We start from the raw sequence: 25,660 nt of genomic DNA, 5'->3' as shown, positions 1-25,660 counted from the left end.
TAAAACGTGTTTTTATACGCATATTCAAACAATAGTTATAATAAGCTGATAATTAACAAAACTACAAATACGTCGTCACCGTCTTGATTATTGATGTGGCTTCAAACTGCTAATTTTCTCAGCTAAAATATAATAGCGGAATCAACATGCAATTAATTTATAAATCCACCATATGCTGGAGCCTTGACCACTTGTATGTGCGAAAACATAGTTACGTGACCTTGTTTATGTGTGAAATACATACGCTACGGGCGGGAAACAAACTTAATAATTGGCCAGACACATTAACTATGCTTACATGTATATGCTAATACAATCCGCGCACAATAAATTTATTATGATTTTAATTATTATTATAATTGTTCTTTCAAAATTTGTTAACTACATGTAACTAATAATTTTTAAAAAGATTTTTTATTTCATGATGCGCATCGACTCGGCATTATGTCGCGGATTGCGGCATGCCTCGGCGGACAGATGCGAAGTTTCGCGGCGAAATGCGACTTGCCGCCGCATACTGACACGGCTTCAACGACTGACGCGGCATCGACTCGTTTCGCCTTGCCGCCGAGGATCGCGAAATACGTTTGTTCCGCTTTGGCTGTACTGTAAGTCAAGTAAAAGTTGATGAATACATTTTATGCGGGTGCTTTGCTTTGGATAAAAATGCATATTTGTATAATGGTAATATTTTTTATATAGTACTATAAAATACCTTTGTCTTGACAACAAATATTACTTACGCTAACCTTTAACATATCCTACAAATTAAAATTTCAATTTAAAACTACATGTGTATATATAGACAGTTAACCAATCATTCTTGCATATCAGAACTCAATATCTTTTTTGGCCTACAAACAATTATATTACAAACATTATTTAATAATTCAAATTCAGCTTAAGTAATACAGACACTTTGTATCAGCACAGTCCATGTAAATTATAAATTGTAATCAATCACTTACATACACATGGTAACCCTACACTTGTAGTTATAATTGACACTTAAGAGTACTCCAATGTTTGTCTAAGGCTAAAGCCTAAGGAGTATACACTGACTGTAGTGAGTCTACAACTGCCCACACACCAGCCAACTTGGACAGTTAGGCCCAAACAAAGATATTGTTTGTGTCCCCCACAAATTACATTTGTAGTGTTCCCGGTTGGCCTACAGGAGGGCGCTGCAGCTCCCTTTAGCACCAAGATCCCACCCTGCCCCATTTAACCCGTACTTCGCATTAAACTCGTACTTTGCAATTGTATTAGAAATCCACATTATTATACAGAAAAGTATATTTTGAAGTTTTATAAATTATTAATAAATTACATTTCCAGAGTAGAACTAGTTTCATTAATTATAAAAATAATAATTAGTATAACATGTCCTGAAATATACACTAATATACACTAATAAAACACATGCGTTATTGAAAATATGCCACAGCTATACAACAAATGTAGTTATATGACTGAACACGCTAAATTGTCATTTTGTTATATAAGAACCAGGGCCCTCGATTTGCACTTTTTACCACCGATTATCGGCGGCTTCTCCCATGAAAAAAGTATACTTTTTTCCCCTGTTTCAGCTGAAAATTCCCGCCTCCAAAAAAATATGTATATTTTTTTTTTTTACTTTTATACCTATGTTGCCAGGCTGCAGCTGGTTTCGTGCTACTCACCTTTGATTAAACCCTAGCATCGCTTAACCTCATTTTGACCGTAAGATTGACTTTCTTCAGGACTCATTCAGAAAGACAATATTCTTGTCTAATCCTAATTTGAACATTCGACCACATCAATATTACTTACTAATTAGCTTTGATATTTCCATCAAACACTCAGAACACTCATAACACCTGAGCTCATTCAGACCTTGACATCAACTTCATTTTAAGTTAGACAATATTCAACAGAGCAGATGAATTGATATTAAAAAGGCTTCCACCAAGGGAATCAGCCTTTTATGAAGGAATCTTTTTGTTTTGTTTTTTACATTTTTGGGTATACATGTTTGAAAGTCAATGGTAAAGGCATGTCACTAAATTGTGAGAGAAATAACATTAATTCTCATGCCAAATAATCAAGAAAATTCTTCTTTGCACTGAATCCAAGCACTCTTGTAAGTAAGAGTCTTTTAACCCTTTCAGCAGACGACATTTTAGCAGACGACAAATTTCCCAGCATGCAAAGGGTTAAAAATCTCTTCATGTAAAAATGGTCTCAGGTCGTTTCGCCCTAAAATCTGTTCGCCCTAGGGAACCCTGAGTCATTTTGCCCTGGGTCGTTTCGCCCTCATAAGTGGGTTGTTTCGCCCTTATTTTAGTTTGAATTACGATTAATTAACATACCAATCATCTTTAATTAAATAATTAATTAAACTACGTTGTATATAACACCTTTCACACCTCTTACACACGGATATATTACCCGTGAAATACACCTATGAAAGAGACGTCAATTGTGATTTTGTTCGTTTTGTATGTATCCGTGACTTGTTTACCCTAGACTATATAGAATATTAGACACATTGTTGTGTGTAAATTATATGGTAAATATTGAAAGAAACAATACAGTAGTTTGCCAGATACGTGCTTCGTATTATCCCCTTTTCCCAAAACATTGTTGTCATAGTTCAAAGGGAAGTATGAATTCAGCTTGTGACATTCTAAAGATAAATCCTTTTGAATTGCTGTGTACATAAAAACTAGGGCGAAACGACCCGGGAATTAGGGCGAAACGACTCAACGGCAACCAGGTATTAGGGCCAAACGACCCGGATTCTGTAAAAATGAAGAAAAAAAGTAAGCAAATGCAATTTTTAATGTGCACTTTTTTTAAGTATTAATAAAAATTAATTAAAATGTACCACATGTTTAATCACTTTGAAAAAAACATGTTCATATATAATAAATCAGATTTTTTTGTTTTCTACCTTACATTGTCAATATTTCTGACAGTTGTGTAACATCGTAGAAATGTACGATAATTTCTAAAATCATTACATGTGATGATTCTCCTGCCAAACAATACATACATCCGCACTTGTTGGAATAACAACTGTATGCCCCTTATTCATGTCAAAATTCATCACGATCAAGAACAGACAAGTGTGTTACAGTTAAAAAAATAAATACTTTCAGTTACACTTATTTACATTTCAAACTCTGAACATCAGCATACAGTACGCTAAAACATTACCAAATGATCGCTAGTAATAAGAATACAAAAATCAATAAAGCTGTCTCAATTTTAATGGAGAGTGCAAGTGTGTGCCTAACCAAGCAGAAACCAGATGATGTCATAGAAGATGCTTATAAGTGCTCTGATCTGATAACAAACAAATCCCTTGGGGCTTGTTTGCAAGCACGTTGGTGTCCTAGTATGCTTAACTTTGGATGAGTTTCCTTCTTGTACAGATAAGCACACCAGGGCTCTTTTATTGCCACTTTCAAACAATTGTTGCCACTTGCGCATATGTGTTGCATTTTGTAAATATGAGGATCAATAGAGAAACCAGAATCAAGAAGTTATCTACTGCTTAATTGACCATTCTTGGCTCTGGGTACTTCATAAATGTACATGAATATGTTTAGTTAAACAGGTTTTTACATGACAATTTTACAGTAAAACTGTGATCTTTTAGTATGTTTTTCCTTTGAATGTACCTCTTTTCGAACCTCACCTCTTTTCGAAACCTTCATTTGTTAACATTTCACACATGTTTTTTGTGTATAAGGAATCTGTTGACGCCGACTCGCACGTAGCGTTAAATCAACAAAAATGCGTCAAAAACCTGTAGAATTGGTATATTAATCATAGAACAGTACATGTAAAAATCATGCTTTTCACATATGTCATGATTTTCATTAAAAAAACTCATAAAAACATGGTCTTATTTTTGTACTCAACTTAACTTTGCTTGACAATTTACACAAATAATAAGTCATGTTACCATGGTCAAATTATGGGGCGAATTAATTTTTAATGGTGTACACTGAAGGGTTCGAAAACAGATTTTTTGCAAGTTTCCAGCACCACCATATCATGTAAAAATTTCAATGCCGCCCAAACAACGAGTACCTGCTTTCGAACCCTTCAGTGTACACCATTAAAAATTAATTCGACCATGGTAATGTGACTTATTACAGAAGCTGATTTGTGTAAATTGTCACGCAAAGTTGATAACGAAAATAAGATCATGTTTTTTGGGTTTTTTTTAAATGAAAATCATTACATATGTAAAAACAGGGCTTTCCTTAGACCTCAAATCTCAAGAGTCAAGGACTCTTGGGACCATATTTTCAAGAGTCAAAATCAAACTTCTAAGAGTCCTAATAATAACGCAGGAGAGTCAATGATTTTTTGCAATTTAAGCAAATTACTGAGATATACATGTAATATATAAAAAGCAACAAATTAAAAGATACATGTATGTTAACATTTATTTCTTACATTGTACTGTCACTACAACACCATGCATTTAAACACAATATTTCAATGATTAATAAATACAAAACATGTATTCTAATACAACATTAACTTCATGTATACAGCAGAGTAATATGTCATATGTTCTAAACAACATCTCAAAGAGTAATATGTCAAATCATGTCTTACACAACATCTCAGAGAGCAATATGTCATATGTCCTACACAAAATCTCAAAGTTTACATACAAAATATGTAATCTAATACAACATTTACTTCATGTATACAGCAAAACAATATGTCATATGTTCTACAAACCAACAATCATTTGAGCAAATAAATAAATCATTCATGCATTTAAAAAGTGATCTCATTTGGGTGCCCTAGTAAAGAAAATGTAATAAAACAACACTATGACTACACCACACACACACACAACTACCATAAAACCAGCAAACTATCACTTTCTTCTCTTGCACATGTCCTGAAACCAGCGCAGCACATTCTGGGATGGAAAGTCACTCACTGAAATACAAAATGTGAAAAAAAAAAATTCCGCTAGCTAAAGAAACTACAGCGTACAGTTTATATAGTATTGACATACCTGTATAAAGTCGCGCCAGTCAAAAATTATAAAAAGCGACATTTAAAGTTATGGTAGCCAGAACTACATTTCCGCTGGCTATCACAAAAAAACAACAACATACGGGTGGCACCTAAACACAATAGCCTATATATATCGGTAAACTATAAAAGGAAATTATTTCTACTCACCGATAAAGGTGCCTCCGTATTTAATCCCATCAAAAATTCTGACGCCCTTTAATTATTTCATGTGCCATCTTCACTGAAGAAGTGCGACAAACATGCCGTTTTCTATGCCTTATCAAACGGTCAATTATTACGCCTACATGTATTTTGTAATCAATTAGCTCATGCAAAAATTGTCACTTTGCCACAAGGCCAGTTGTATCGGTTCTATAGTTATTTTTAGCAACTTTGATGCAAAGCGTGTAATTTGACGTTGTAGACAGTACATATGCCAGCATAACTTTTGCGCGTCTTTGAACTGAGCAATCATGAAGTAAAACAGTGATGGGTGCATTCAGCTTTGGAAATACATTCTGACATACTCTGGAAATATCTCAAAATATGCTTTACGGTGTTCTGTGGATATGGATGTTATTATTTTATGTTGAATATTATTAAAACTGACGCGGATGAGTCCATTCTGTTTTGGTGGATTTATAGTTCTTCTTAAATGCTCTGAGCTTTTATGAGTACATACGTACAGCTCAGAGGGTCAATAGCTGGGAGTTGGATTATTGCAACAAGGTGGGTTTAATACACGTCTTTTCCGCAAACAGCTGATATCAAACACTATGATAAATAATGGAAAGTTAATACACGCGTCATCGAACCAGCAGTGTTTTAATTGGTCAATACTAGATTTCTTAATTAACCAAAATCCGCCTACTGGGTGGACTTGTGCTTCGATGATTGGAAACGGGCGTTAACGATTAGCGTGTACTAAATGAGATACACCGCCCCGAGCCAATTAACAACTTTTGATCTCGTTGACGCAAGTCGGTATATTCCCCCGGGTCAAATGTGACGCATGACGTAATTTTCTCAAGAGTAAAAAAGGGGTCTTCTGTAATTTTCAAGCGTCAAAACCCGGGAGCTCGGGTCAAAGGAAAGCCCTGTAAAAAGCATTAAGGAATACTATAATTTTTACGTGTTTTATGATTAATCTTTCTATCTATCTATACTGTCTAACTCCCCTTGTGGGTATTATTGACAGGTTATCTACTTACACTACGCGACCCGTGATTTTTGCCTAATTTGCGAAGTCAAGGCGGGCATTTTGCTTTTTGGGTGGAAAATCACCGCTATTTCATGTGACTCGTCACTCCGACGTCGCGCGAGAGCAAGATAATCTTCGCGCTAAATCCCCTCAATGTTGTGGTGATTCGCTGCGATTCGCCGCAATTCGCCGTGATCGCAGTGACAACGATGACTCGCCAATTCATGCATAGAAACCGAATCGTATCGATAACTTTATACATGTACATAACGCTTCTTATGTGCACAATTATCCGATAATCCAACATCAAAAAAATAATCTTGAACATTTATGTCGGTAAATATGTTTGAGAATTTCATTAAAACAACCATATGACTACGCCATTTTTCAGAAGTGTATAGAGTACAGCGCATAATGTGGGACACAGCTTTCATTGGACGAGCGTATTTAAATTTAGATTGATACAATACGATCTTACAAAAAAACGTTTTATTGCGTCATACGCCTTCATGTAAAAAAGCGTTTTCCTTCTGGAAATTGTGCTATTAATGCATAATATTATCAAAACTTTTTTTCACACGTTAAGCGTTGTAACAAATTAATATACAATTCAAAACAAATATACCATAAGTATAAATGTTCCGTTAAATTCCCAAATGAGAATAAAAATTTATAATCCGAAACACACTTCCGATGTTTTAATGTTAACACAACGTTTACAAATGCTTTCAATATAGTCATCATGTACATGTATATTTCCCGACAAAAGAGCGCGAAAATTATGCGGCAATGTGCAAGGTAAAGGTAAACGAGTGTGCAAGTATTGATTTTTTATACAAACTGCGTAGCGCAGAGAACATTGAATTCTGTTGATTTCGGTTAAATGTTTCTTTGGTATTTTTAAAACAGTTATATCGCCAACAATTTGATATTTCTTTTAAAGTCAATTCAAATCAAACACGCCGTATCCGTAGCGTTACTGATATAAGTAAAACATAATACCTTGACTTGTATACGCTACATGTATATTGCAACAATATGGAATTTGAACAGTGGCAGTGTATTCGGGCCTGGAATATAATTGATTGTAAGTTTTAATAAACATTCTGCTAATGCAATTAGTTAAATAATGTTAACATGTTATGTTAAATAATTATTGCATGATCATTCTTCTGCGCTGTTATATTAATTTGGAGCCGTTAAAGCTTCCGACATTACTTCATCACGTTCATGTCGGAACGGGAGTATTTTAGCTAATACGCCCATTGCATACAACAACAACAAAAGCTTTATTATTGCAATGTCTAATGTAAGTGTATGCATATATGTTACATGTACATGTAATGTAGTGTAACCCTTAATGTAAATCTCTTAAAAAGGTGAACCACGGCGGTTCGCGGTGATTTGCGGTGATTCGCGCTGATTGCGTAACAGCGAGATACATCGCGCGACGGTCGCCGAGACATCACCCAAATTTTCTTGTCGCTCGGAAACACCGCAATTTGTCACGTTGCATCGATTGCGGTGATGCGAGAATCGCAGCAAAAATCACGGGTCGCGTAGTGTATTCTACAGGTTTTTGACGCATTTTTGTTGATTTAACGCTACATGCGAAGCGGCGTAAACAAATTACTTATACACAAAAATCGGTGACGAAGTGCAGGTGCGCGCATGCGTATGAAATGTGAACAAGTGAAGGGTTCGAAAAAAGGTGAGGTTCGAGAAGAGGTAATTTAACGATACTTACATGTAGATTGATAGTCCTATGTCACCACATTCTATTCTATAATTTACACATCAAACTGTGTATTAAACTGTGTATTTCTTATGATACAAGTAATAGTTTTAGTATGCTTAAATATACAACGGCGCCGCTTTGATGGTTTGCATCAATGGCTTTCTTGTGTCAATATGGAACGAGACGTTATAGGGCGAATCATTGACATAAGGAGCGATTATTCAAAGTAATAATACTTATCTTCATTTTGAATAATTATGAACATCTTTATTATGTAATCATTGGCCGATTTTCTGTGTTTCATATTACGTAAGCATAAACAATCATCATACCTGAAGCATCGATATCTCTCTGGATAAGATTATCTAAATCCCAATCAGGAAATCAACTTTGCACAATGGGCGTTTTATCTTTCCCTGAGTACTCTCTAGAAAAAAATCCGTTTAGTAGTTATGGTTCCCTTGAATTTACGCCTTACGCCTATAGAATACAAATGCAAAACCGGGTACCAAACTCCGATTTGCGAGGGAACCAAAAGTCGGACAAGGACGTTTTGTGGATAATATTTGGCATAAACAATAGAACTATTAGACATCTAATTCAACGATGCCACGAATTGACAACGACATAAAACTCGACTTCAAGGATGTTTTGTTTCGACCAAAAAGAAGTACATTGCGAAGCCGATCCGATGTAAGTATTTTCTAAATTGGAATGTTGCATTTACGAAAAATGTGACACATTTTTTTCTGAAAATGTAACAATAATATGAACAATAAATTATTATGACTTGTTCACCTATTTTCATGTTTTTGAAGTATAATAACTAATGAATTAAGTTACAAAACTGTAATATTTGGAATACATTTAATTCTTAAAATCAAGAAAAAGGTCAAATAAAAAAAGATCTTCCTTGGGGATCGAACCTTAGTTGCAATATTCCGACTTCCAGCTATTGATCCTCCTGGATCGAACCCAGAACAGTGTTTTTTCATAGTTTTGGGAGTGGGGCCGGGTCCCTTTGGATTGGGGAAAATCATATTGTTTTACTAAAATTGGGACATAAGTGTTTTCTTTTTTCCTAAAAGTATACTTCATGATTGAGAATAAGTATATATATATATATATATATATATATATATATATATATATATATATATATATATATATATATAGTATATAATATTAATATTACATTTACTAAGGTTTAGCTTATGGAAAATATAGTGAAAAAAATGTACATATTTATTTGTTTTTTGGAAACCTTCCTTTTGGAATTTGTAGCTTAGGTCTCGATTGGGAAAAATATATACTTTGTTTCAATTGGGCATTTCCCCCCCCCCCCTGACCCAAATTTGAATGAAAAAAAACACTGCAGAACCTCAAGAATCAAAATCACTACATCACCTTTCTCTACATCACCTTTCAAATTACATCTACATCATACGTCGCTTGTATCACTATCACTACTGTACATCACCTTTCAAATTTATCAAACTTGACAAATACATGACAAGTGGTTAGAGTAAGGTAAGGAGGGAGAAAATAGTAAAGTGAGAAGAGTTTGATAGTTAAAAGATAGGACAATAAAATAAAGATGTGTCCCGAGCTGCGTTTCAATTTATTATGCCCCCCTTTGAAGAAGAGGGGGTATATTGTTTTGCACATGTCGGTCCGTCCACCAGATGGTTTCTGGATGATAACTCAAGAATGCTAAGGCCTAGGATCATAAAACTTCATAGGTACATTGATCATGACTGGCAGATGACCCCTATTGATTTTCAGGTCACTAAGTCAAAGGTGAAGGTCACAGTGACTCGAAAAAGTAAAAGGATTTCCAGATGATAACTCAAGAATGCTTACGCCTAGGATCATGAAACTTCATAGGTACATTGATCATGACTGGCAGATGACCCCTATTGATTTTCAGGTCACTGAAAATCAAAGGTCAAGGTCACAGTGACTCAAAACAGTAAAATGGTTTCCGGATGAAAACTTAAGAATGCCTACGCCTAGGATCATGAAACTTCATAGGTGCATTAATCATGACTGGCAGATGACGCCTATTAATTTTCAGGTCACTAGGTCAAAGGTCAAGGTAACAGTAACTTGTTTACTACAGGTTTTAATTATTTTTCATTGAATTTCCTATTAAAGCGTTAATAATGCAGACACTTTTGTTCCCCATTTCTATTTTATCTCTCAGTTATGTTTTTGCAGGTTGACTTGGTCCGGACATTCCAGTTCCGTAACTCAGGCCAGACCTACACAGGTATCCCAGTGATGGTGGCGAACATGGACACAACAGGCACGTTTGAGATGGCAAAAGCTGTCGCCAAGGTAGATTTTTTTATTTATTTAATTTTTTTTTTTTTTTTATTTTACTTTTATTATTTTTGTAATATATTCTTTATTAACCTCGCCCACAGGCACGTTTGAGATGGCAAAAGCTGTCTCCAAGGTAGATTTAAACAAACTCAAAATTGAGTCTTGTGCAAGGAAAACTGGGCTTAATGCATGTGCGTAAAAGGCAAGTCAGGAACAGGACTTTCTGTAAGAGACTTCCTTTGAACAAAAAAAAAATCAATGAAATTGGAAAGTGTTATCCCTGATTATCCTGTGCAAACTGCACATTCACACTCCAGGTGCATTGTGCACTGCTAATCAGGGAAGGCATTAAGATGTTTTTCCAGAAAGAAGCTCAAATCTATGTATTACACTAAAATATCAATAGACTTATCCCGGAAAAGCACGAGTTTAGAAAACCCCACTAATCACCCCCGTACAAACAACGCTGGTCCATTATATCAACCAATGATAGCTTACTTTAAATCATAACAGTTGATACAGTGTGTGACTTTGAAAGGATTATAAATAGGTCAGCTTTATTTGTACCAGCAGATTAGTGGGTTTTTCCAAAAAGTAGTTTTTCCGGGATACATGCATTGGCTTGTATTTAACAAATTTCAGTTAACTTTTTCATGTTTAAGTTTTCTAAAACAGTTTTGTCAATTAAAATAATGTTAATTAATGGTAATAATAATAACTAATTTTAATAATTAATGATAACAACAGTAATCAGGGTTTTTTTTAGCCCGATTTTATAGCCGAAATTCGGCTATGTTCCCAATCCCAAAAAGTATACTTTTTTCCCAAAATGTGGCAAAAAATTCCCAATTCCCCCCCCCCCCCCCAAAAAAAAAAAAAAAATTTTTTTAGAAAGAAGTGTCTAGTGCGTATTTTATATCAATTTTATTTCAATTACATCTAACAAAGTATATATGATTTTGTTCTTTTAATTTGAATGATTATACAGAGTTATATCAAATTTAGTATTTCCCTAATCAGTGGACTTTTTGTGTGAAAAAAAAGGCCAATGAATTTATTTTCCCAATTTCATGAAAATGCCGATAAAATTCCCAATTCCAAAGCCATGGGCTATCTTCCAAAAAAGTGGAGAAAAAACCCTGGTAATACAATAATAATAATCACACAAATTAAGGTAATATTTGTTTCTCAATCTTGTATTGCATGGCACAATAGACATAACATTTATCACCACTATAAACTGAAATTTTATTGAGGTAAGATTAATAATTTCTATTGTTTTATTTACTATCTTTAAAAAAGATTCAAACTTGTATGTGTATGCATTTGTTCATCTACAATTTTTTTCTTGCATGTTATCAACAGTTGTTAGTCTTATTTAAAATAAATTAATTGTACGGAAAAAATAATTATTAATAGACAGAATAATTTGTGATCAGAAGCATTTGTCAATCAAACATGTCTTTCAGTAAAATGTGTCTGAAATATTAAAACTCAGCATTTTAAAATATCCTCAAGGTGATAGAGACAGGGAAAAGAGAGAAAGGTTATCAAAACGAGAAGATATTTACTCTTTCAAAATGCAGGGTGAGAAGATAAAAGTGAAAGGGGGAAAGGACTGTCAGGCCTACTGACCCTGCAGGGCGAAAGGCTCTGGAAAAAAATAAAGTCTTGCTGTGGCAAACTTAATAATTAACCCTGTTTCAGCACATGGTCAGGGGTTTTTTGGGGTTGTGGGGGAAGGGGCCTTTAGCCCTTATGTGGGGGAAATTTTATGCGGGATTTTCCACTTTGGAGAAAAATTGTGCGCGTGGGAATTTTCGCGTTGTTCCCCTTTTTGGGGGATTTGTTTACATACTCTCTCATTATTACAATACATTTGTACATGTTTGCACTATATTCATTGTTTTTTTCATAATTTATTACGTTTGGCAAGATTAAATTGAAATAGAATTGAGATATTATAATCATGAGACACATCTTTCTATTAAAAAAAAAAAAAAATTTTTTTTTTTTTTTTTAAGGGGAATTTTTGGTTCTGAAAGGGGAAAAAAACAGCCTAGTTTGGTGGGGGAGGACACCGATATTCGGCGTCTGTTATATAAGGTAAAAAACCCCTGATGGTGTTCACTGCTATACACACTGTTTCAGCACCTGATGTTCACTGTGATACACAAACACTACAGTGTTGAGGAATGGACAGAATTTGCTGCTGAAAACAAGGACATTTTGCAAGTAAGTTTCTAGTGTGCATCACTTTTAATACTCCATAAAATCTGCAAACACACGCCTGCTAAGTTAGCTCAGTTTGGACTACAAATCTCAGGATAAAAGAAATGATTCTTCTGGCCTCCCAATTGAATGTGTGCTGGCATTGGTCATTAAATTATTTTGATGGTCGGTCTGCACCTATATCTGATTCATGTATGACAGGTTTTAACTGGCTTCAGTTTGTGCACAGGGGTTTTAACTGGCTTCAGTTTGTGCACAGGGGTTTTAACTGGCTTCAGTTTGTGCACAGGGGTTGTAACTGGCTTCAGTTTGTGCACAGGGATTGTAACTGGCTTCAGTTTGTGCACAGGGGTTGTAACTGGCTTCAGTTTGTGCACAGGGGTTTTCCTAACCATTTGGGGAAAGCAGTCTGGTCAAATAAGGATTTTTTTACTTGATAAAATGGCAAATTTTGGATTTTTTTGTCAACAAAATGGACCATATAGGTGTTGTTTTTTTTAATTCAACAAATTTTGAAACATCGGGCCTTTTCATGGCCATTTTGGGAAAAAAGCAATTAAACTTAAAAGTCCACTGATTTGGGAAAATTTAATAATTTAACATAATTAAAAAAATTATAACTCTATAAGAAATCAAATTCGCAGAACAAAATCATATAAATTATGGTTATATACTTTATTAGATGTTAATGAAATAAGATTAAGATAAAACAATCAATAGACACTTGTTTTTAAATAAAAATAATTGAAAATTGTGGTTTCTGTTTACAATTAAAGTTTTGGGATCTGTCCGTTTGCTTTGAGATTATGTCCGTTTAAAAGTTTTATTTTTAAAGCAGGAAAACCTTTGTTGCACAAAGTTTTATTAACTAGTTTTATTTAGTTTTATTAACTAGAAAAAGGTGTGAGTAACTAACTGCCATGAAATGACTGAAATAGTGTTGAAAAACAAAAAACCAAACAAACAGACCAGCAAAAGCTTAGGATACAGGGATATACCGTAATTACTCTATGTTTTCGGACACTTAAAAAAAATTACTTTTTTTCGTGTCCAAAAATTTAGATAAAAAAATATGCACAAAATACAGGTGTCCGAAAACTTAGAGTCGAAAATTGAAGTGTCCAAAAACAGCGTCAATTGTATCAACGAATACATGTAATAGCACGCGCTTGTAAAATACCATGCCGTATAGTATAAATTAGTTATATATGTTTGCAATGCATTTTAAATAATTTTAAATGCTTAATTTATTTGACAGAAAGTTACTACAAGGTTGTACTTTGACCAACGAGTTCAAAGATGGGCAAGTGATGTACCGATAATCGCTAGTATGAACCTGTAATTCACGCGATAAAAAAAGCAATATATGAATTCTTTGTTTGTTCATTTCCGATACTTGTTGTCTAACACCTTCCATCACACTTTGAAGCGTTAATTATTTGTCACAGTCATTTTACTGAGAAGGTGTAGTACCATTGCGGTTGATAATTGAACGAGTAATTGGCACTACCCCTGGTAATTGTCACAGCGCTTATACTATCGGGCGAAACAATTGTTTAATACCGGTTTACAAGGTAATTTACACAATAACACAAATGTAATGGTCCGTTGCCCTCAGGCATGCACCTGCCATGTTTTATGATGTTAATCTGGTTGTAAAAACCCATGATCAAAGTGTCATTAGATATCGAAAAACAGGACCAACATTTGGTAAAATAGCGCTGGTAAATATACTGTCCGAAAACTTAGAGACATTAATTATGGTCGAAAACTCGTGTGTCTGAAAATTAAGAGTCACGAAAAATAATAATTTTTGCTAAAAAAAGGGGTGTCCGAAAACTTAGAGTGTCCGAAAACATAGAGTTATTACGGTAAACTAAATTGTTCTTGAAGATTGCACAGATGGACATCCCTCTTGAGTACTGAAATTAGACAGGCCAAGAACATGGAGCCAAGAACAAAGCAAATGTTTCTTACTTTTAAGAGAACTAAATCAGACAACAATTATATAACATTACTGATATTACTTAATTTACAGTCACATTTAATGAGCCCGAATCTTTATTCTTTTTAGATATAAGCAAATTAAATGGTAGAAAGGTTTCAAGCTTTTCTAAGAAGCTACATGTAGTTACCCAGTTGGATTACCATAATTACACTAAGTTTTCAGACACTTAAAAATAATAATTGTTTTTCGTGTCCAAAAATTTAGGTACGAAAAATATTCAAAAATTACATGTGTCAGAAAAATTAGAAACACAAATTAAAGTGTCGGAAAATTATAGTTATATTGAAATAAGAGCAATAAATCAATGTACAATAATTTTATTGTGATTTAGGCCAGCATTTTTTTTATTTGTTTTACAGGAAATTTTTCAACAAAATTGAGTCGGGGGGGATAAATAAAAATAAAAGCATGAAAAGTGAGCAGTCGACCAAAAAAATAATAATAAAACTGTCTAAACCGATTATTTTTTTATTTTTGAAAATTTAAAATTCAGGCAATTTAACCTTATGTATACACTGTAACTCCAATATAGTGCGGTCCGTTATAACGCTGTGTCCAATATAACGCGGGGGTCCTTGGATCCCGTTTTTTCTCCAACCTTCCATTTCTGATTCAAATCCATGTTATGCAACTCTCAGAAAATTCTAAGAAGCCGGCGATGACAGCTTGATTGCTTTATCCGTCCTTTTAACTGATTTTAATCGATTAGAGGTTAAACGACACTCGACAGCTAATTGGCGTTAATCTGATGTGTAATGTCAATAAAGGTGTGAAAACTCGCGAGTCCGTATTTATTACATGTATTCCCTATCAAAGCAGTTCGGTGCACTAATTTCAATAAGGCAAGTGCAAGCGGAATAATTAAAGTTATTTAAAACGATTACCTGTTTATGTTTTGTATTTATCGTGTATTGTATTTCATTGTATAAACTATGGCTGTGTAAGTGTTATTGTTTATTATATACTATACATGTTTGATAAATAAAAAGATCTTTGTGTATGTTTAAAGTTTCAGTACCTATACAAAAAATAAATTAAAAAATCCTGACGATTTATTTACATGCTAAAGCAGTGTAATAGTTAACAGAGATGCATTTAAAATTTTGCCCGTTTTTTGCATGCTGCGTATGACGCAATAAAACATTTTTTTTGTACATGTATCGTATTGCATTCAATCTAAATTTAAATTCGCTCGTCCAATGAAAGCTGTGTCCCATAATGCACTGTACTATTTTTTCTGAAAAATGGCGTAGGCATATGAATTTGTTTTTGAAATTCGTAAACATATTTCTTGTCATAAATGTTTAACGTTATTTTTTTTCATAAGTGATGTTGTAATTATATTGGATTATCGGATAAATGTGCACATTAGAAAAGCGGTATGTTTACTGTTATCGTTTTATTCGGTTTAAAAGCATATATTTGCGGATGACAACACAGCATGACAATACACAGGACCTATATTATAGGCTAAACTATAGCTGTTTTTATAGCCCCCTTAAATAAATAAGCTCAAAACTTATAACGCTGTCCGTTTATAACGCTGTTGCGTGGCTTGGACTCCGTCATCCGCGTTATATTGGAGTTACAGTGTACTTGCATTAACCTTTAAGTGTTCTATATATCTCATTACTCTGTTGTAAAAGCTTTTTATAATAATAGTTAACATATTTTTATATATATATTTATAGGTATAAGCACCTTTCACATGTATTATACTATATTGCTTCAATAGAGACTATTAAACACGCCAGGTGTGTAGTGTATTATAGTGATCGTTAAACTTTTGTTGAGTGTATATCATATGTATGTTTATAACAAATATAGCATGCATTTGACTTAAATAAAAAAGACTTGAATACTTTTTACATTGTTTAATAGCTTTAACAACCAACTTTGTAACTTTCATCCATGGGTGGAATATGCACACTAAAAAATACTATTTAATATACAACAGACTTGCTTTATATCATGATAATTTGTATCAATCATGGGAAATAATGAGTCTCGTAACAGGAAATTGGACCTTAGGGCGATTGCGACCATTTTGGCTCCAAAACAGCAGTCTGATCAGGATCCAAACTGTTCAACATTCAGTCAGTACTTCTAAAGAGGTTAAGCGAACACCTTGGATCCTGATCAGACTGCGCTTGAATTGATCTTGATCCAAACTTTTTGTAGTGAAAGTTCTAGTACATAAAATGAGAATATTTCATTTAAGAAACCGAGAGTTATAGACTTATAAAAACATGTGCTGCATTTCATTTTATATTCAGAGAGAGTTGTAGTGGTTATATATGTAAAGTGAACACACAATATATCATGTTCATATCCATTCATATCCATGATCAAGAAAACTATCAATGTAGTGATGGCTTAAACAACATACATATTAATTTTCACTATGTCCTAAATAAACAAAACAATAAAAACACAATGACTTACAAGGAACTCAATATAAGATACCATACAACAGTACCCCGGGTATGGTAAATATACTAAAACGTACCAGGAATTTAAACGCTAAATCGGTCATTGTCGGCTATATTTTTATAATAAATTATATTCACATTTATGTCAATTTTCTGTAAAATGGCTTCTATATTATTGAAACTCATACTTAAAAAGCATGATGCTGTTGTTGTTTTTATGTCCCCCACTATAGTAGTGGGGGACATATTGTTTTTGCCCTGTCTGTCTGTTGGTCCGTTGGTCTGTTGGTCTGATTGCGCCAACTTTAACATTTTGCAATAACTTTTGCTATATTGAAGATAGCAACTTCATATTTGGCATGCATATGTATCTCATGAAGCTGCACATTTTGAGTGGTGAAAGGTCAAGGGGAAGGTCATCCTTCAAGGTCAGAGGTCAAATATATGTGGCCAATATCGCTCATTTTATGAATTCTTTTGCAATATTGAAGATAGCAACTTGATATTTGGCATGCATGTGCATCTCATGGAGCTGCACATTTTGAGTGGTGAAAGGTCAAGGTCAAGGTCATCCTTCAAGATCAGAGGTCAAATATATGTGGCCCAAATTGCTTATTTTATAAATACTGTCACGAGCCGAGCGGTAGCTGTGATTTTACTTCAGTTTCTTTAACTTTTCCAAACTTGAAGCTTTTATTCAAGTTTAACATGGAACTAAAATGGACTCTGATAAACAGTAAACTAAGAATAACATTTTTGCCTATTCAGTTGTTTTAAAATTGTCAAAAAAATATACAAACTCAAGATTTATAACCTTTCTAAATTTTATTCATTCATAACGAATAAATAAATAACAACTTTCAATATATATATATTTCTTAACAGACAGATTAATTTTCAGACATTTACATTATAATACAGCAATATACACGTACATGTGTAATGTTAAGTATTTGCACTTTCTATTTTATAATGTTCTAAAAAGATGACAAATGCAATTTTTAAGTATTTATAAAATTCAGTCTGAATTTTAATAGCTAAGTCTTATTGAAAAATGTATTTTAAATGCTTATATAAGAAAAATAAAATAGGTCTCACACCTAGGAAAACAAAGTTCAGAGTCCTCGAATGAGAATTTTCAGTGCCTTTTATACTCCCCAAAAGCGCACACATAGCGTTGTGCAATAATAACGTAAAAGCGCACATATGAATTGTGCACAAAAAGCGCACAAACAACGAGCAGTAAAGCGCGCAAGAGCGCACAATAAAATTTGAGCGTTCTTGACACGGTAAATGTCACTCATATTAAAATGATATTTCTGACGATATTACAATGAAGCAGTAGTCAAATACATATCAATTAAATCAATAAATAATTTATAAAGATGACTATTACCTTTTTAAACAATTTTTAAAAGAAGGAATATGAGTATTTAACAAAAGATATTGTATGACGAAACTGTCAAAATACTGTAGTCAGTGTAAACTACCCAGAAGGCACTTATGTCAGCATCAGGAAATCAACTTCCTGTTTATGCAAAAATGGCTGCCACATTAACAGACGCTTAAACAATGAGACTTTTAAAAAGGATATTACAAATAATAAAGAAGCGCAAAAGGTAGGCATCGGCTGTTATCAGCTCTAACTTCCACACAGCATCCAATAAAAGCATTAAATAACAGTGACATAGTCATTTAGATGCAAAACACAAACGGTAAAAATGAACTATGTACATGTACATAAACACATGTTTTCATAAACAATCTAGGGCATGACATTACCCCTCCTTCAATTTTAAAGGTCCTCCTTTAAATAATTAAGTAATTAAAAATTTGTACGTTAACTCTCTAACAGTTACAATATCAGTAAAACTGTAATATATAAAAAAAAATAAACACTTTGTACAGTGTGATTTAGAGCATTTTTTAAGGTACAACACTTTGTACAGTGTTATGTTTCACTGCTTAAAGCACAAGAACTACCATACAACAAAATGCTGTAAAAACAATCACAACAAATTTCAATCCTATGTACAATAATAAATTATTTGAGATCAGAGAAAGTCAATATAAATAATGTGATGACTAGACTTCCAATTTGTACAAGTAAACACAATGTAAATAATTTAACTGACTGTTCAGCAATATTTTTACATACAACAAAAAAATTACTCTCAAGAAAATCTTGAATACCATATTTCAACTTGAATACCAAAGTTAATTAGTCAACATGTATTCACTTGCAAACATTTATACTTAAATAATTATTAAACCTTCTAAACAAAATGACTAGATAATTTAAAGCACTAAACGATACAATCCTGAATATGCAAAGCTTTAAAATATGTTATTCAAGGTTTATTGTAAGTGAAATGACAATGTTTCAATGTTTCAGACAACTAATACATACGACGATGCTCGAATCTTCTGTCGCGGTGGTTTTCCTTGTCATGTCTGTCCCTTGAGTCGTGATTTCTGGGACGCAAAGGAGAACGGTCACGGTGCTGGTTGTATCGGACGGTAGATGTTTCAGTTGCAGAATGGTCAAGACGGTGATGGGTGTTGCTGTGGCTGTAATCCGGATGATGATATGTGGGTGGGGGACACTCAGCTGCTGGTTGTGTGGGTTGGTTTTGACTCCTCAGGATGTCAGTGAGGTCTGCCATGCTCTTTGTGAAGTCACAATTGAAGCGATACTGCTTGTTGATTTCTGTGTGTATATTTTTCAAGTTGTTATTGATGTCTGCCAACACAGCCATTAGTTCATTGTGTCTTTTAACAGAAGAGTTGGATGAGACTGATGATGAAGATGATGAAGAGCCAGATGAAGAGCTGGAGTCAGATGTTGTTTCAGGGGCAAGAGCACGACATTCTTCGATGGTTGGCAGAGTGGTCAAAGGATCTTCTTGGTCGATTATGGCTTGAGGTGCTTCTGTTTGTGCGGTGTGAGATGGTGGGAGGCTGGTCAGGGTTAGTTGATTTGGTGCTAGCGTTGGGGTGTTTGTTGATGTTCCGATGACATTGATCAGTTGTTGCAGGGGGCCTATGCATTCCGAGAGGTTGACGTAGGTGATGGGTTGAGGTTGAAATGTCTGAAGAGGAGTAAGTCTGGACGGTTGTGCTGGAGAAGATTGCTGTAGGAAAGGAGACAGTGGCCAGTTGCTGACAGGACTCAGGTCTGGAAGCACAGACTGTATGGCTTGAGACAGAATGTCAGGCTTCTTGGAGATAGAGAGCCAATGGCGTTTGCTTTCTTCAGCAGAAAGGACAGCAACATCCCGGTCAGTAATGAGATATGGAGATTGATTACTGACAAGGAACTCTGGACTGTCAGGGATGTTTTTCTCCTGGAGCACAAGTGCATGACGACGGAAACTGTGAACATGCTTTTCCAGTTCTTCGCGTTTGAAACATCTGAAGAGGCACAGACGACAGTAGTATGGAGCTTGATCCAGACTCATGTGCTCCTTCAGGAAATGGCTGTACACGCGGTATTTCGCCTCAATGTACACTTTGTCCATCCGATGGTAGCATTTCAGGCACTGATAGGCGCGACGACGTTGACTACTGGATGAGAATTGAGACATGATGGCAAGATGATTGGTTTGTTGACTGAAAATGAATAACAAGCATGTTGTTACTTTTCTTCTGAAACATATTTTTAGTCACATCACATCACTTACAAATAACTGTTCTCCACTTGTGTCTTTGGATTATGTATGCTTTAACATTGTAGTTTTCTTTTCGCCGAAATTAAAATTAAAAAAAATAAATAAATAATTGATTTCGTTCAAATTCTGATGAATTTAACACCCAATTACACTGAATCATTTCACTGACGAAAATTCAAATGCAAAATATCAACAACGCTCAAATTCACTGCTGTGCTTTCTGTTACACTGTTAACTTGATAACGATTATTTTGTCAGACTCAAAACCCGTTCTTATTCTTAATCATTGCATTTTATCAATCGGTTCCCGGCTCATTGCCCATCACACATGGTGATTCATTCCCGACCATACTTAAGGTCAACCTTTCCCTATTCAATACCGTGAATACCCGTTCTTAAGACTTTAAACAACTCTCTGACATTTTAACTTCACAACTTAATCATGCCACAAGTTAACTATACATCTCTTCTATAACAGAATCACATTAGCACTATTCCATCACAAATACTGTTTTCTTTTGTTGACATTACTTATAACAACAATTACAAGAGCTGATTTTTTTTTCATAACTATGTATCCATTGTGATTTTTGAGGTGCAAATACTTTTACAGTTTTTAAAAATACACATTTTTAAGACACAAATAAATAAACAATATAATCTTTTTCTCTGCATCATCTAATGCAATGAAGTTCATACAATCTTGGTTTACACTCATGTACATGACTAAAACAAATGTTATAACTGCACACAAAATATTTTAAAACACAATATGAAACATCATGGTTTAAAATTTTAACTTCCGTTGTTCTTTCAGAATCCATTTTGGTACTTGATCTCCTTCGTATGGCTTGAGTTTATTATGATGAACAATTTTTTCATTTCCTTGCTTGTCTAGTTGTAACTTGAAATTCACTTCTGAAATTTTCTTGCTCACCAGAAAAGGACCATCGTATGTTCGTTCTAACTTCGGTGCTATTCCAGGCTTTCTTGCTTCATTGAGATACCAAACAACATCACCAGTGTTGTAAATGTTTATTGACACTCTTGCATCATAAATTGCTTTGTTGCGCTTGGCAGCAGTCCCAAGGTGATCCCTTGCTACCTGATGTGCCTTTTGAAATCTTGACCGCAGCCAGTCGACATAATCTCCATACGATGTAATAGTGTTGTTGTCGCATGTTGTTGTGCTACCGAACACCAACTCTGATGGTAACCGGACTTCTCTGCCAATGGTAAGAAGGTTTGGGGTCAATGTGGTGGACTCACTAGGTGTGGCTCTATAAGCTCCTGCGAGGCATCCTAGATTCTTATCCCATTGGTCTTGTTCTCCACAAAGGTATGCCTTTATCATACGCACCAAGGTCTTGTTAAAACGCTCTGTTTGACCGTTGCACTGTGGGTTTCGTGGACTGGTCCTTATCTTTCTTATCTCCAGCATTCTACACAACTCCTTGAAGACCTTGCTCTCGTAGTTTCGACCTTGATCGCTAAGGATGTTTAGCGGACAACCCCACCTTGAAATGTATTCATTGAGAATGCAAGATGCGCACGTCTCTGCGCTCTGATCAGGTACAGCTATTACTTCAACATATTTACTGAAAAGATCAGTTAGCACCAGAATATATCTGTTACCCCGGTCTGTGAGCGGCAGTGGACCAAGATAGTCTGTTGCAAGCACATCAAATGGTGCACCTGTTGTAATTGAACCCATAGGCGCTCGAGGTGTCTTCATTGGCTTTTTTGTTCGCAGCACATGTGTCACACCTCTTAACATGCAAAAGGACATCAGTCTTCATTGCATACCAAAAATACCGTTGCCGAATTTTCTCTAAGGTCTTCTTAACACCCAAATGACCTGAAATTACAGAGTTGTGATGTTCAAAAAGAACATCAGTTTTCATAACAAATGGAACAATAAATTGCAAGTGCTCATCAGTTTGGTTCTGTCTTATGAATTTCTTAAATAATAATCCATCTCGAACAAATAAAACATCCCAGAGAACCCAATAGTGTCTCGAAGCTGGGCTGAGTGCTAAGATGTCATTACAGCTGGGCCTTTTGTTTGTTTTTTTCGCCTCCAAAATACAGCTTATATCTGGGTCAAAAGATTGTAACTTCTGAAGGTCTTCTAATGATTTATTGCATGCCCATGGTACAAAGTTTGGAAGCTGAGTTTGAAGTCCTGAACTTTCAGGCTTGTCTTCCATTTGTTTTGTTGACCTTATTGGTTGGGTATCGCACGTTTGCCCTTTGCAGGTTGCATTTACTCCCGTCAAACAATCATTTAAAAAGTCTTCATGAACCATGTCTTGTGCTTTTTTTGTGCACTTCTTACACGGACCACACTTTAGAGGCTCATTCATGTCTTCTAAATTGCAGTCGCAGTCTCTTGGGTTTCTACACCTTGATAAGGCATCGCAGTGACCTTGCTTGTGTCCTGGTCTGTATTCAACAGAAAAGTCATAATGTGACAAGATTTCAATCCATCTTGCAATTTTTCCTCTTGGTTCCTTAAGCTTGAAAAGCCATTTTAATGCTTGATGGTCACTTCTCACAACAAATCTTCGGCCTAACAAGTATTGTCGAAAATATTCAACAAAGTAACGGATTGCAAGAAGTTCCTTTTCAGTTACGCAATAGTTTTTTTCATTCTTGTTAAGTGCTCTGCTTGCATATGCGATAACACGTTCACGGCCATCTTGGTTTTGGTGAAGTACAGCTCCAATGCCAACGTCACTGGCGTCAACGTCCAAGCAGAATTCTCCAACCTGAAGTGGATATCCCATTATATTTGGACTGATCAGAATCTTCTTGAGATCTTCAAAAGACCTTTGGCAGTCATCATGCCACTTAAATGTCACATCTTTCTTCGTGAGCTCTACCATTGGTCTAACAAGTTTGGCAAAATCTTTAACAAATCTACGGTAATATGATCCCATAGCAACAAACTGTCTGACCTCTTTGACATTTGTGGGTACCGGCCACTGAACTATCTTTGCAACATTGATTGGGTTAGGCTTTATTCCTTGTTTCGATACCACATGCCCAAGAAACAAGACTTCTTCCTGTAAAATTTCACACTTTTCGGGCTTCAACTTCAATCCAGCAGCTTCTATTCTCTCTAAAACTTCATACACTCTGCTCATATGCTGGCTAAAATCGGTGCCAAAGACAATCACATCATCAATATAAATAAGACATGTTTCCCATTGTAAACCTTGAAGAGCAAGCTCCATTGTCCTCTGAAAGGTTGAACAAGCATTGTTGAGTCCAAACGGCATTCTCAACATTTCATAATGTCCATATTTACAGACAAATGCACTTTTTGGTATATCTTCTTCTTTGAGTGGGATCTGGAAATATCCACTAGTAAGGTCAAATGTGCTAAAATATTTAGCACCAGCTACAGCATCTAGGCAATCTTGCACTCGCGGCAGGGGAAATCCATCTGGTTTGACAAGGGCATTTACTCTTCTATAATCTATGCATGGTCGGACCTGTCCATTTTTCTTCATAACCAACAAAATAGGGCTTGCCCATGGTGACGTACTTTTTCTTATTACTCCCTTGTCCAGTAATTCTTCTATTGCCTTTTTTTCTGCTTCCGCATAAGCCATTGGCACTCTTCTTGGAGCTTGTTTCACTGGTTGTGCATTACCTGTATTGATAGGGTGCTCTGTTAAGTTTGTCAAACCTATGTCAAGGTCATCTTTAGAAAAACTATCTTGAAATCTAATGAGCAGCTTTGCTATGACTTGTTTTTCTTCTTCATTGCAATTTTTAACAGACGTATCGTACAATTTTTGTAAGTGTTCTGGAATTTCTTTATTTTCTAAGGATATTTCTTCTTGCACCTTATTGATAATTTGCTCCGATTTGTGACTGAAAGTAACTCGGCGTACTGAGAAATTATTGTCCTCTTCCTCTGTGTGTTCTTGACCTTTAAGTGTACTTTTTATACTGTCAATTTGTTCGGCTTGGCCTAATACTGAGTCTTGATTAATATCCACACTATATGGGAATGGATTTAAAAGACGTATTTTGCTTGTCGGGTTTCTATTTATATCAACTAATACTGAGGCCATCTTCAATGGATATGTTTCACAAAAGTGTTGTGTAGGTTCTACAATAAAATCTGTTTTTTGAGACACATCATCTAATTCTTTACGCTCAATAAACACATCAATGACCGCTTCGCTGAGAGGTGGAATAATGAAATGGTCAGCTGCTGTTACTTTTCGAACATCGTTTTTCATTCCAATTTGAATACATGGTATATTTTTGCCTTTCAAAACTATGACTCCCTTTGACAAAAGTATATCTGCGGGACCTCCATCATCATTTTGCAGAATGTCTATTCCTAACAAAACATCATCCTCAATTTCAGCAACAATCAATTCTTTGTACATTGAAACTGGCCCTAATTCAATATTAAAAAATGCTTTTCCACATTCTTTTAAAGGAATTCCACTTGCACCTGTCAAACAAGCTGATTTGTTAAGCTGAGGTCTAATTTTAGGGTCCAATTTATCGTAAACTCTGTCTGAAATGATTGTTCTTGTTGCTCCGGTATCAGTTGTTAAAATAACTGGCACATTTTCAATATTTCCTTTGATATAGACACCACTACTAAATGCTCTTTTGCGCCGCACAATTTCTTCGGCTACACTTGCTGAGTCATCATGGCCATTTATGCTTGCCAGGACCTCCCCTCGGCCAATCGGCTTGGTCCTTTCATGTTTAAAGGCTGATTTTGATAGAAGTCTTTTCTTGCAACTTGCCCATTCTGATACCTGGCATTCTTCAATGCACAATCCCTAGCAAAATGATTTTCTTGGTTACAAGAATAACACTTAATTGTCTTGGGTTTTTGCTTAAAACCATGTTCAGTAGTTTGTTGTTGTTGTTGGGCTTGGGTTAACTGATTTAGTTTTTCAAGAACTTGTTGCAATACATCAGTTTCTTTGCTTTTTGCAGCCTCTCCTGAAATATCAGTCTTCATGTCAC

At 35.0% G+C, this 25,660-nt stretch overlaps 2 protein-coding genes across 7 annotated transcripts in view; one reads left to right on the top strand and one right to left on the bottom strand.

The window, feature by feature from the left end:
* The window catches only part of LOC127846702 (endonuclease/exonuclease/phosphatase family domain-containing protein 1-like), a 182,249-nt gene that overhangs the window by 36,664 nt on the left and 119,925 nt on the right, over positions 1 to 25,660 (bottom strand). For 3 of the 6 annotated variants that reach the window (XM_052378192.1, XM_052378196.1, XM_052378199.1), the window contains exon 1: positions 8,312 to 8,469. The exons of the other annotated variants lie outside the window; for them this stretch is intronic. The gene's annotated coding sequence lies outside the window, so the exon portion shown is untranslated. Of the gene's footprint in view, positions 1 to 8,311; positions 8,470 to 25,660 lie in introns of those variants that run through there. 6 annotated transcript variants of the gene reach the window in all.
* LOC127846708 (GMP reductase 2-like) overlaps positions 8,488 to 25,660 on the top strand; it is a 30,502-nt gene continuing 13,329 nt past the window's right edge. Inside the window, exons 1-3 of the mRNA XM_052378207.1 lie at positions 8,488 to 8,672; positions 10,200 to 10,319; positions 12,459 to 12,542. Of these exons, the coding sequence (XP_052234167.1) occupies positions 8,586 to 8,672; positions 10,200 to 10,319; positions 12,459 to 12,542 (291 nt within the window). The 5' untranslated portion in view covers positions 8,488 to 8,585. The remainder of the gene's footprint in view (positions 8,673 to 10,199; positions 10,320 to 12,458; positions 12,543 to 25,660) is intronic.

The sequence above is a fragment of the Dreissena polymorpha genome, chromosome 9 (assembly GCF_020536995.1).
Source record: "Dreissena polymorpha isolate Duluth1 chromosome 9, UMN_Dpol_1.0, whole genome shotgun sequence".
Taxonomy (NCBI): Eukaryota; Metazoa; Mollusca; class Bivalvia; order Myida; family Dreissenidae; genus Dreissena; species Dreissena polymorpha.
The sequence above is the reverse complement of the archived record's forward strand: the minus strand, read 5'-3'. Positions and strand labels throughout refer to the sequence as shown.